The 13,673-nt window shown below is 30.9% G+C and overlaps 1 protein-coding gene across 1 annotated transcript in view; it reads right to left on the reverse strand.

Annotated features, from left to right (window-relative positions):
* Positions 1–370: 370 nt before the first annotated feature.
* Positions 371–13,673, reverse strand: part of Delta (neurogenic locus protein delta) — a 36,297-nt gene continuing 22,994 nt past the window's right edge. The window contains exons 5-6 of the mRNA XM_075289599.1: positions 9,823–9,877; positions 371–3,566 (exon numbers count right to left, since the gene is read on the reverse strand). Of these exons, the coding sequence (XP_075145714.1) occupies positions 1,778–3,566; positions 9,823–9,877 (1,844 nt within the window). The 3' untranslated portion in view covers positions 371–1,777. The remainder of the gene's footprint in view (positions 3,567–9,822; positions 9,878–13,673) is intronic.

Here is a 13,673-nt window from a genome sequence, read left to right on the forward strand (position 1 = left end):
AACGATTTTCAGCTCGAAACATCTTTTCTGTTGAAATAAAAAGAATTCTTGTTTTTTTTTTACAAATTTTTTTCAATGTAAAATTTATTATTTTTTCGCATAGAAATTTCAAACAAAAATAATAAAAGAAATAATAAAAAAAAATATTATGAAATTGATCACTATTTTTTTTAGGATTAAATGGAGGAGAAAGAAAAAAATTTAATAGGTAGAATTGTTGTTTGTTCAAAATGTCTTCTTAGTTTGTGTTTTGCGATTTGTTGTTGTTTTTTTTCGTTTTTTTCTTTCTTTTTATAAAGTTAGGATATTTAAATTAAACTATAAAAAGAAATATCATATATAAAAATTAACATAAAATACTAAAAAAATCTTGTATACAAATAGTTTTATTTTATTTAAGTCAAATAGTTGTTTTTGTAGTTTTTTTCCAATTCGTTTGTTTGTTTTTTTTTTTTTGCTTTCTTTATAATATATATATAAACTTAAAAATAGATATTATAAAACTAATATGTACATTAAAAGCTCTTTGCATAAAAAAGAGCTTAAACTTAAAAAAATGTCTAGATGGGAATTAAGGATTTTACAAGTGGGTGGGGCGGGGGACAAAGGGAAAAAACTTAATATATTTTGTATAAAAAATATATAAATTTGTAAAAATAAAAAATAAAATGGGAAACAATTTAAGGCATGGGATGGGGAATTTTTTATGTGGATAGGAGTAGGAAGTAAGGAGAGGAAAAAATACTCAAACTTTAAATATTTATATATATACAAAATAGTATTTTCTCTTAAATAAATTTTGAACATGCGTCAAGTAATTTCGGGTGGGGGTGAAAGGAAATAATACGATTTTTTTGTGGGGTGAGTGTCTAGAATTTAGGAAAGATTAAAAGCTTTGTCTTTTTTGTTTTTGGTATTTCAAAGAGTCAATATAAATTTACATAAAAAATCAGCTTGAAATCTTTTTTTTTTTTTTTGGGATAATTGTTTTGTAGTTTTCTGTAGCATAGGATATTTGGTGAATGACCATGAAATAATAATAAAGAGAATCTATATCAAGTGAGATATGTAGAGGTTTGGAAAGGTTTCAGAGAGTATAAATTTCTAAAGAGAGGAATGTGTTGTTGTCTATGTAAACAGTTTGCTTGCAAGTTAAGGAAATTCTTGTGAGAGTAATTTTCTACTTTTTTCCACTTAATAAACAGTTCATTTAAGTAGTTTTAAATAATTTCTTGTTTTTTTTTTTAGTTTTCATTAATTATACACAATTTATTTTTATAAGTAAAATTTTTAAGTTATATATTTTTTTGTTGTTTCATATAAATCAGTCCTTGTTTTCTTTAAACTTATAAAGATAGATAGAGAGAATCAGAGTATAGGCTTTATGACTTATTCAATAAGAGCCATTGATTAAAATATGGCGGTGTTAGGGGAGAAGAGAGTGAGAAAGAAAGAGTCATTCATAAGGGAACTATGTGAGCAACAAAATAAAAAAACATATAAAATAGAGCAAACAGATAAAGAAAATTGTGGTATTTGAGGGGTGAGGTGATTTGGTTGTTCTCGTTAAAGATAGGTTAGAAACTATTGAGAGGGAGGAGAGAAAATCGGTATGAGAGTCGTCGTTTGATCGTTCGTCTTCGTAAAAAAACACATACATATATTTATAAAAATATTCAACAGCGCTTGGTTTCCTTAAATCTTCATTTTTTGTTTCTTTTGTTTTAACTTTACACCTAAAATTTGTTGTTTTGCCTACTTTTCCTAAGAGAATCCCTTACATATGAGGAGTACCACATACTATAGATCTTTGGCCTGACGTCGTTACGCTGGCTGAGCTGGATGCCGCCCCACAGCCGCCGGCCACGCCTTGGGCCGCCAGCGAGGGCCATCTCTGAGAGCAGTATGCACTCTCTCCCAACACTGAGATACGTTTGCCCTCCGGCGCATTTGATGAATTGGCTCCATACTCTTTGGTTGTGGTGTGTGAGCTGCTGCTGTTGTGTGAACTGGAGCCATTGGGCCCACCATTCGCACCGCCACCACCAACAGCCCCCAATAGTTGAGAGGCTCGATGCATGAGAGAGGGATCAGTGTTCAATTGTTTTTGCGATTTGGCCCTTTGGAGAGGTTGTATTTGCCCGACACCGCAAAATTCGGAATTGGCATTGTTGTCGGCCGCATAGTTGGCTAGGGCACTGCCATACAAAGAGCTATTCATCAAGCACTCATCATTGGAACCCGAACTGGCAATATTGTTGACTGATTTATCCCAAGTATTTTTGATGATATTCGGATTGGAGTTGTCAAAAGTCAAACCGGAACTGGAACCACGTTTAACACCCAAAGCGGCAACGGCAACACTGGATAAACCTCCGGAATTGTGATGTAAAGTGGCCACGGCATTTTGTTCATTTTGTTTTCTGGCCTCAGCATCATCCTTTTCTTGGGCACGCTTGCGTTTACGTTTCATGCAGAAGACCACGCAAGCAGCAATGACAGCCACCAAAGGCATGGCCACCGACAATATGGCAATTAGGATAACTTGGCCACTGGTTAGACCATCACTTCGAGTGGTGGCCTCATATTGGCGGGCATCGAAAGTGGCCGAGGCATAAGACTCTTCATCACATTGTTGACCCCGAAATCCTTGGGCACAAACACAGCTAAAACTATTGACACGATTAACACAGGTTCCACCATTGTGACAAGGGGCCGAGCTACATTCATCGATATCCACGGAACAATCTTTACCCGTAAAGCCAGGACGACAGGTGCATTCAAAATCATTGTTGAGATAACGGCAAGTACCACCATTGGCACAGGGTTTGGTTAGACACAAATCGACTTTATCCGAGCATAGAGAGCCCAAAAATCCAGGAACACATTGGCAACGAAATTGATTGACCATATCGATACAGGTACCACCATTATGACAAGGATTTCCCTGGCAATCATCAATATTCTCCTCACACAGGGCCCCAGTAAAGCCACTGGGACATTGACATTTATGAGAACCATTCGAGGATACGGAACAAGTACCACCATTATGACAAGGATTTGGAGCACAGGTATCTACATGGATTTCACACATGGCTCCACTATAGCCCGAGGGACAATCACACTGAAACCCCTTTGAAGTGTCACGACACGAACCATGGATGCAGGGCTTATCGGAACAAGTAACCACTTTATCCTCGCATAGACGACCGGACCAGCCTTTTGTACATTCACATTTGTAGCCACGTTTAGAACCACCTTCAATGCAAGTACCAGAATTTTGACAAGGATTCTCTTCGGCACACGAATTAATTTCATATTGACAATCGGGACCATTGAAACCAGGTGGACACTTGCAGGTGTACAAACCTTGACCGGTATTAAAGCAAATGCCGCCATTTTGACAGGGATGATGATTGGTACAATAGTTCAAATCTTGATTGCAGAATAAACCGCCCCAGCCCTCATTGCAGATACATTGCCAGGGTTTGGAGCATGTGCCATGGATACAGCCAGGATAGGCTTCACATTCGTTGCAGAGAGGTCCTTTCCAGCCAGCTTGACATCTAAAACAAACAAAAAATAGTAAAAAAATAAATTAGTAAAAATTTTAAAGAAAATAAGAAAAGGTGATATTTTTTAATCTAAAACTCCATTGATTTTCTTTCCTTTGTCCACCTACACCTAAAGTGGGCCTCCATTTCATGAATTTTTTGCCTCATAATTTTTAATTAAGACATGTGTTTACAGAATTACTAGCTAAACACTTTTTTTTCAAAGAACATATATCACTTAGTATGACGGTACGGTTCCGTCTCTTCCACCGTCCCCACAAAACTCAATTCTCATTACCAAGGAAGGCCACCAGAGGCAAAACTGCCATGACGATTGACTACTTTTTATTTTTGCAAATGTCTTGCACTGTGTCCCATAAATAATGAATGAATAAATGCAAGTATGACACACAAATTCAGCGAGTTTTATTGGATGGAGATTGAACAGTGGGACAGACGGACGGACAAGACATACACCATTGCTGACTGGTTTCTGGTTTAAATCATCCCATATAAGAGTCATTAAATTAATCGTGAGAAATTATTTGCAAAAATGGTCACATATGAAAGCAGCACTCTTTGTGACTTGGCCTACGTCAGAAAGTGTTTACGCACACACACACACATACTCAGAATGAGGGGATAGTCAGAAAGAAAGGGACAAGGCTTGGTTAATCCAAAGTAAATACAATTCCGATGTAAGACAACCGTGAGTATATACAAAAAAATGCATAAAAAAGGAAATAGGTTGAGGGTAACCCTTTTTCCCCCCACTAACCCTATGATCTCTCCCTACTATTTAATTTTCATTCATGCATTTTCGGAGAAACAAACTTGAAAATTCGGTTATTCTCCCTAGGGATATGTCTCGCTGGGTAACAGGTGATTTATCTTTTTCATACCAAGATAAATGAGATCTTCTGGATACAAGATTAGGGCACTACACAAAAAATAATCCTAAGGGCTTTGTTGAACAAAAAAAAAAGACTGCCCTGATTTTATATTTCTTGCCTTCTAGAGGGGACAAAATCCCAAAGATTACTTTTCATTTATGGCCTCATTTTAAGGATGATTGCTATTGTATGATATGGACGCGATCAAGCTTAAAAGTAAACAGGTCTCAAAAAACGAATGGCCAATTCATACAACCACCCAGCTAGCCATTCGCTATTGCGCAGGCTCAACGCTTCATATTTGCTTCGTTTACATATCATTCACACGCACACATGAATTTTGAATTTAAGACCCCTAGGCGGCAAGAGGTAATAATGTAGTGGTTTTTGATTTTAATGTAGTGCAGTTGTTTTTTTTTTTTTTGTAAATTTCTATGGCATTTTTATTTGATTTAATGAAGCATTATCAATTATTATTTTTATTTATTTTTTTTTTTTTGCAACAAAAAAAGTAGATGATCATACATTTAATGAATTGATCTTGTTAAATATTGAGTTGTACTTTCAAAATGTGTCAAATGTATCAAATTTATCATTAGCGATAAGACATTGATGCGTTGAAATCCATGACAGCAATATCTTAGAAATCAATTAACCCAACAATGATAAAAAAAGAAATAATTGAAATTTTGCCATTATTTCAATATTTTAAGGTCATCATTTATTTGTTAAAGAAACCAAATTGGCGGTATTGAATCTTTGATGTAGTTAAGCGTAAAGATTTCTACTTTCTTAAGTACTAAAAAATTCCACAAAAAAGAGGGAAGAGGTTGACTGATAAAGTTATGCATGGTTGACATATATTGTAGAATATAAAAAATCAATATAAACATGGGAAATTTGGTTCCATGAAATGCAAATCTAAAATATATAGTTCCTATGCAAATTTTCTTCACTTCATGGTCTATAGAATATTTCACAAAAGGTTATAAAATGAAAGAAATAAAAGAAATTAAAAAAATAAAATAAAACAAAACAAAAAATAATAAAAAAACTAAAATAATAAAAAAAAAATTAAAAAAGATATTTTCCAAAAAATTTAAAAAACAAAACTAAAGATTGTTAATATTAAAATCATTAATTAAAAAAAAGACAGGAATAAATCATAAAGCGTAAATACACAATTTAAAATACATAGAAAAAAAACAGAAAATAATAAAAAAAAACAACAAAAAGTTATAAAATGAAAGAAAGAAAAGAAATTAACAAAAAAAAAAAAAACAAAAAAAACATTTTAAAAAAGATATACAAAAAAATTAAAAAACAAAACTAAAAATTGTTAATATTAAAATCATTAATTAGAAAAAGACAGGAATAAATCATTAAGCGTAAATAACAATTTATTCACTTTTTAATTTTATATTCAAATGTAATGTAATTTTAGCTTTTATTCAGACAGATTGGAAATTTTTTTATTAGTTTTTATTTATTTTCTTTTTCTTATCTTATTTTTTATTTTGCATTTTTATTTTTAGATTTATTCATTTTATTTGTATTTTTTTTAAACTTAATTTTATTGTATTATTTTTGTTTTATTTTGTATTTTGTATTTTTTTTTGCTTTTTTAATTTTTTACTTTATTTTTTTTCTTAGTTTTTATTTATTTAATTTTTCGTTCTTTTTCTTATTATCTTATTTTATATTTTCCATTTTTATTTTTAATTTTATTCATTTTATTTGTATTTTATTTTTTTTTTCATTATTTTTATTTTATTTTCTATTTTTTGTTTACTTTATTTTTTTATTTTAATTTTTTTATTTTTAGTTTTATTCATTTATTATTTATTTTTATTTTTTTACCTCATTTGGTTTTTAGTATTCTTTTTGCTTTATTGTTTGAACTAATTTGTATTTATTTTTTGATCTAATATTTATTTTTTGGTTTAATCTGAGCTTTTATTATTTTTTGTCTATTTTTTTTTAATTTGTTTTTATTTATATATATATTTTTTTTTCAATTTTCTCTAGTTCCTTTCTTACGCAAATTTTTCAAAATCAAAAAACCCTAGTTGAAGTGATCAATCTATTTTTAGCCAACTCTTAATTTCCCATATGAAATCAGTAGCTGGTAAATAACCGCAAAACAAATCGCCTTATCTACACATACAATAAATACGTCCTCCAAGTAATTGTTGTGGATTTTTAAATGATTTATTCACGATTTTTCAGAAAATAACTATAGGAGTTACTCATAATACCATAATATAACAACATAGAGTAGTTTTATTTTTATTTTTGCAAAGTCATAGATTGAAGGTGTATGGGGGACAAGTGCCAGGGGTGATGGGGTTTAAATGTTAATGGTGATTATGGTGGTGTTGAATGACTCCAGTTTCACTGCCATTTCTAGTAGCTTGTATGAACTTTGTGGAGGATTTTTCATTTTTGTTTTTTTTTTCCTAATGGTGTTTTATTCACATTTCTAGATAGCCAAGTTTTTGCATATTATAAAATAAACAAAACACTCCTCACTTTAGACAAGACGAGAAAAAAAAACACTATTGAAAATATGACACACCTTATGCAGTATTTAGAGTTACATTTTTTTGTTTTTTTTTTACATTGGGTCTTTAATTTTCAATTTGCTTTTATTTTGCAGTAAGAGAGCTAAATTAATGGTATTTCAATTGATGATGGTTTTAGTTTGCAACTAAAAGGGCATTGAGCGAGCATTGAAATAAAGACCAGTAGTGAATAGTTCTAAGGCTTAATATTATTGTTGTTGTTTGGGTGTTGTTTTTTTTTCTTATTTAATTTGATAACTCTGAAAAACCTTAGGAATTCCATGAAGAAAATTTTTCATACAAAAGTTTACTATTACAATATTTGGTGGTAGTGGTGATGATGTGGTTGGCAAAAAATTTCCCATCATATTTTTGCCATTAAATCATCAACTGAAAATTAGACACCAACGTGCTGGCTCTGGCTATCACGGATAGCTATCTGTAGTGTTTGTTCGCTTGTTATTACTGTCTCTAAGTCCAGGTGTAAAATAAAACCTTTTGCTGATCTATGGTAAATATTTTAGGTATCATTTTATTATTATTTGGTCTTTAGTTTGTTTTGTCTGAAAACTCAGCTGTTTTTACAAAGTTTGAAAAATGAGCATGAAAAGGATACACTCAAAAAAAAAAAATATTTTTTTTTGTTTTATAAATTTAAAAGTTCTAACAAAGATTTCTTAAAAGTTGGCATACAACACAATATAAAATGTTTTAAAAATTAAATGAAAAATACAAAACCTTGAAAAAAAAAACATATTACAAAAACTTTGTATTTTTTACAAAGTTTAAAAAATCAGGGGAAAAAATATATATTTTTTTTTAATTAATTTGAATCTGAATCATAATTTTTTTCTTCATGTCTTCTTAGATTTTTTGTTTTAATATTAGAACCCTAGCATTTTCTGATTATTATTATGTTGGTTTTTGCGTCAATGTTTTTTTTTTCACCTAAAAAAAAAATATCATGAAAATGAGAAGCCTTTGCTTCTATGTGTTACGTTCACCCGGTTACTTCTTTTATTTTTGGGGATTTTGTTTTTGCTTAAATCAGCAATTTTGTGGTTTTTTGGTTAAGCCAAGGGAGATGGTTGCTTGGTTGGTTGGTTGATTGCCAGACATAGTAAGAATCGCATCTCTACTCAATCTTCAAACTTTTAAAAAATTTCAAACGGAAATCACACATTAAAAAGCTTAAAATAATTTAAGCAATTTTTGAAAATTACAATCTAGAGAAAAAAAATGTATTTTAAAAATTCAATAAACCAGAGGAATGAAGACCACTAAAAGGTCCAGTAAAGGAAACGTTAAGACAGGTGCTGGTGAAGGGAGGGACGCAAAACCAACGATTTTATATTGATCAATGAAAAGATTTTTAAAATTTTTTCCCCTTGTGCTTTATTTTGTGTTTTTAGGCTCCAATTGCGAACCCAACCTATTTCTTTGTATATTTCATTGCAAATGTGGTCTATTTGAGTGTACTTAAAAAAAGAAGAAACGCGATAAAGAATCCGTTTCATTTATCCAATTCTTGGCTTGTTGGTTGGCTATTCATTATAGGCCTTCGATGAATTTGCTGCTGAACAACAGACACCCATCCAGACGGACGGACATACTATAAGCAAAAGCCACCAAATGAATGCTTTTAACCAAAGTGTGGGAATGTTTTAATAATTCTACACACATAACATGTCATAAAATCAAACAACTTCACTCTTACATACATGCTGAGCCATGCAAAGAAAACGATCTGATGTCACTTGGTGATGGTGACCAGGCCAATGCAGGGTAGCACAGAAAGCCAATAAGCTTAAGCTTTTGGGTATATATCGCGCCTTCCATACAGTAGACGAGGTAGAGGTCGAGCGTTGGAAGGGGCGCGGCTATCACCAATCGACGTTGTAGTATGTAAACTAAGTAGTACTTTTCCAACTGGTAATCTGTGAAGTTTATGATTATTTAGTTTTTAAATCCACAATACTCCCAGGGAATACAGTGGACGAAGAAAAAAATTTTAGTTAAAAAAACGGAGAATTTATTTATTTGAAAATTTAAAAAAAAAAATGCAGACTTCTAGGAAAGAAAAAAAAAATTTTCATAATGAATATATAAAATTTTTGTAACAATTGTTTCATGTTTCTAACAAAAATCTATATGTTTGCAAAAAATATATTTTATATTTGACTTTTTTTTAACTTTTTGTGCTTTAATTTTTTTATTTTATTTTTGAATTTGTTTCTTTTTTACTAATTTCTGGTAGTTTTTCTTATTTTTATATTTTATTATATTTGTTATATATTTTTTTAATAAAAAAAATTATTTCGATATTCTTATATTTGTATTTTTATTTTTTAATTCTAAATAATTTTGTTTATTTTTATAATTTTTTTTATTTTGACAAGTTTTTATTTTTAATTATTTTGCCTGCCACTGTTACCATGGAACAACACCTCTTTAGTGGGAAACAGCAAACATTCAGGGTACCCATGAAAGGCACCACAAAAAAAAAATTGCAAGTACTTAAAATGTCTATATGTAAGCTATTGCTTTGGTTATAAGGAAAATGACTTCATTATGGATTTTGCATACGAAATTTTCTTATAGCATTTTTTTTTTTCAAAATAATAGGTGAAGGCTCTTTTGTGAAAGCATCGGAGGCCAATGTTATTCAAAAGAATCTTGAAATGGTTTGACAATTCGTAGAATATTGGACAAGGATTGATATTCAAAAGAGTAATAGAATTTACAAAAATAAAAAAAATCACAGAGAAAATTATGAAAAATTTATGAGAAATACAACAAAAAAATACTTACATGCATTGATTTGGCTTCTCGCAGTGACCATGTTCACAACCTTTGGCACATTTGGCTAGAAATAGAAGAAAAAAATGTTTAATATAAATACAAATAAATTATATATAGCAATTGATTTTTTTTTTAATATAAGGAATTTCTATAATAGATTTTTATTTTATTGTAGTTGTTTAAAAAAAAAAATAAAATTATTTAAATTTGCTAAAAACATGAGATGCTTGGTTAATTTATCTGTACTTATTTATATAATATACTCAATGATTAATTTTATAATTTTCAGATTTTTTTTATTTGTATTTCTTCCTCTATTTATTTGACAAATGCCATACAAACCATTTGATTTTTCTTCTTTCCATGGTAAAGAAAATACCCTTTTTAAAATAAGACAATCCTGGCATTATATAAATTAAACAATAAATATTTTCCCTTTTTCTCTTGTCCTGCTATAAAAGAATAAAAAAAAACCAGCAATTTCAGAGTAATTTTCAAAGAATTTTTCCAATCAAACTGCAAAACATTTATTTCCCAACTAAGCCTACGAAAAGACTTGGTCTACCTTCTTGCCTGGTGCATTCATTCAAGAGGAGGCTGGGAGGTGGTAAAAAAAATCTCATGGTCAAAATATTCTCAGCCTCAGACAAAACAGATCCCATGATCTTCTTTTGGCCGATCATCAGTAAACGGCAAAAGGCACTACCTTTTCAATGCTATGAGTTGGCCTGGCTATGTGCAAAACATGTTTTCAAAAACAAAAACAACAAAGGTCCAGCATAACTGAAGAACACAAAGCTGCAGCAGCAACAACAGCAGCCACAAAAAAAGCATCTGTTTAAAAAAGGGCTTTAGCCATAAACAGAAAACGTGCCAAACATTATACCACTTAACCGCCGCACAGCCCGCTAGCCCATCATCTAACATTGGCGGAATACCACTTTGTCTATTATAGCTAAACTGAAAGGAACTGGGGAGGGGGAAGGACTGGTTTCTATAGATTTTTCATTCAATAACTTTTAACTAGCCTATGGGGAGGAAATTGCAGGAGGCGCTGGTGGTGGTTTGGCGGAGGGGGGTTTTGTCCATAAACTATGGCTAATGCTTTGGTGCTAAAAAGCTAGACAACCCAAGCCAGTCATCAAACCTGGAGCTCTACAAGGAGTTGGGAACAAAATCTTTTAGTTTCTCAAAACGTGCTGGTTACACACAAGCAGCAAAAGATTCTTTTTGAAAAATTCAGGTTTTTTCCCTAGTTATAATTTTTACTAGGTGCTTCGCCTCCATCTATGGCTGAAAATGAGTGAGTGACTATGAACTTTGTAATGCCAATAATGGTAAAATGCTTTTAATTTTCTAGTTATTGCATTATAGAAAGTGAATACAACTAGACTGGTTGGGTGGGTTTTGTTTTAGTTTTCTATGGATGGTTCTTTCATCCGAAGATCCTCCACATATGTGCAAGGGGAGAGATAGGGAAAAAAGATTCACACGCCCTCAAGGATAATGATGATCATGAAACCGAGTTGAAGCCAATGATGATGATGATGATAAGTTAAGCATTTTTTTCTCAGATTAGCTAGAATATAGAGGAAAATAATTTTCTAGGAATTTTGGTGTGGTGTGATGTGAAAACAAGAATACAACAACACTTTCACTGGCTAAGGTAATTTGCTTAAAACTTTCTCATAAAAGTGAAAAAGGTTGGGGAAGTTTTTTGTTTGAAATTAATTTTTTTTTATTTTTTAAATTTTCTATTTTTTTTTTAATTTGTTTTTTTTTCTTTAATTTAATTTTTATTTAACTTTTTAAAATTATTTTTTTTTTTAATTTAATTCTTTAATTTTTTGAAATTTTTAATTATTTTCTTTAATTTATTTTTTTTTAATTTATCTTTTTTTAATTTTATCATAACAGTGAAAAAGGTTGGGAAATTTTTTGTTTGAAAATTATTTTTTTTTTATTTTTTTGAATTTTCTACTATATTTTTAATTTGTTTTTTTTTTCTTTAATTTTTTTATTTCCCTTTTAGTTTTATGAAATTTTTAATTATTTTCTTTAATTTAATTTTTTTTTTAAATTTTATTCTTAGTTTGTTTTTATTTAATTTTTTTAACTTTAAGAAATCATTTTTATTTATTATTTTTTTATTTGTATATTTTTATTTCTATTTTTTATTTCTTTTTTTTTTTTTTTTAGTTTTAAGAAATCATTTAAAGAATGTTAAGAAGGTTTCATTTTAAGGCCAACACACTTGAAAACGTCATTGTTTTGGCTTTCGTTTCAAGCACAACCATAAAGTAACCTAAAATAAATTGAAAATCAAATCAAATTAAATGATTCGACAGAAAATTCTCAATGAGAGAGCAAACACTCTCAGGCCACAGCTACCAATGAATCAATGAATTTCCTATAAACAAATTAAATTGTAATTATTGAAAATGAAAAAAAAAAAACAAAATTAAATAAATATTTAAATGAGAGGTAAATGTGATCAATGAATTTTGAAAATTTCAAAATCCATTTGTCATCATAAAATACCAGATTTTCTTCGAAAACCCCCCAAAAAAATATGGAGTGGGGAGAAAGAGAAACTGGTTTGGCCCTTGAATAAATCAATAGATATTTTTCTTATTTACCAGTGTGGGCCTATATCCCATAAAAAAAGTGTTATCATAAATTAAACAAAATATAGAGAAACGGTCTGACTTCACAAACGCCAGTTTCAATAAGAAGAAACAAAACCACTGCCATTGATAACCACGATTTATGGTGTGTGAGAAAATTTTGTTTTTTTTTATGAATTGTAAAGTTTGTTGATGAAACAAAACCAAACCAAAAAAAAAAAAAAGAAACAGCCCAAAAAACCTTTAAATTAGAAATTTGAAAAATCATATATACACTTCATATACAATCGACAATGGTAGTATGGCCCAGCTTCAGTAGAGGGGCCAAGCAAATAAACCTTTAGTAAACCGACAGCATCCGTTCAAAAAAATAGTTTTGACTGATCCCCCTCCAAAACACACAAAAATCTCCAAACCTTAAAGAACAAAGACCAGCGCTGCTTGGCTACCATTCAAGATTTGTTAAATGATGTTTAAGAGATGTGGCGTAAGAACCCAACAAACCAGTAACACACATACACACAGTCCCTAAGAAATGCATAAGGAAAAGGAACCTTTTTCCTCTCCATGGATGGCTTGCCTGGTTTGGTCTGCTTTCGTTGAAGGAGATACCACACAACAGAAAAAGATACTTTTGTTGGATGGTTAGGCTGACTGGCTGCTGCTATCCACCTCTGCTACTCCACCATCATACAGAACAAAATGAAATGATGTTGGAGTTTAGTAAAAATCTTCCCACGCCCGTATTAGGGCATATAAGGGTAGATGGAGAGGGATTCTTTTTTGTTTGGTTCATCCAAAAGCAGGTAAAATGAGGTACCTTCTTCGTCTTCTTCTTCTTGAGCACACTAAATACACATACACTGGAGTTTACTAATACTTTACAGTAGTTTCCTGGGCACTACTACTTGTGGCTGCTGGCTGATGCAGCAGCACATTGTTAGTGTAATGAATTCTCGGTGTGTGTCTGTTTTGAATCTCCTTCACCAGAAGGATGTATAGATGGACGGACGGACGCTTAGTATTACGGAAGGACAGACAGATGGATGGATGGATGGCTAAATGTTTGGTTAAACAGAAGGGTTTCCTGATGTTCTGGTGTATGCGTTTTATTGGAGAGAAGAAATTTGTGAATGTGTATTGACTGTTCTGGTTATAGTTTAAAACAAAGCAAGAGAAAAAATGCCAACCAAATATCCGTAGATCTTTAAAAGAAAAGAAAAAAACATTTTT

Source organism: Haematobia irritans, chromosome 1 (assembly GCF_050003625.1).
Source record: "Haematobia irritans isolate KBUSLIRL chromosome 1, ASM5000362v1, whole genome shotgun sequence".
NCBI lineage: Eukaryota > Metazoa > Arthropoda > Insecta > Diptera > Muscidae > Haematobia > Haematobia irritans.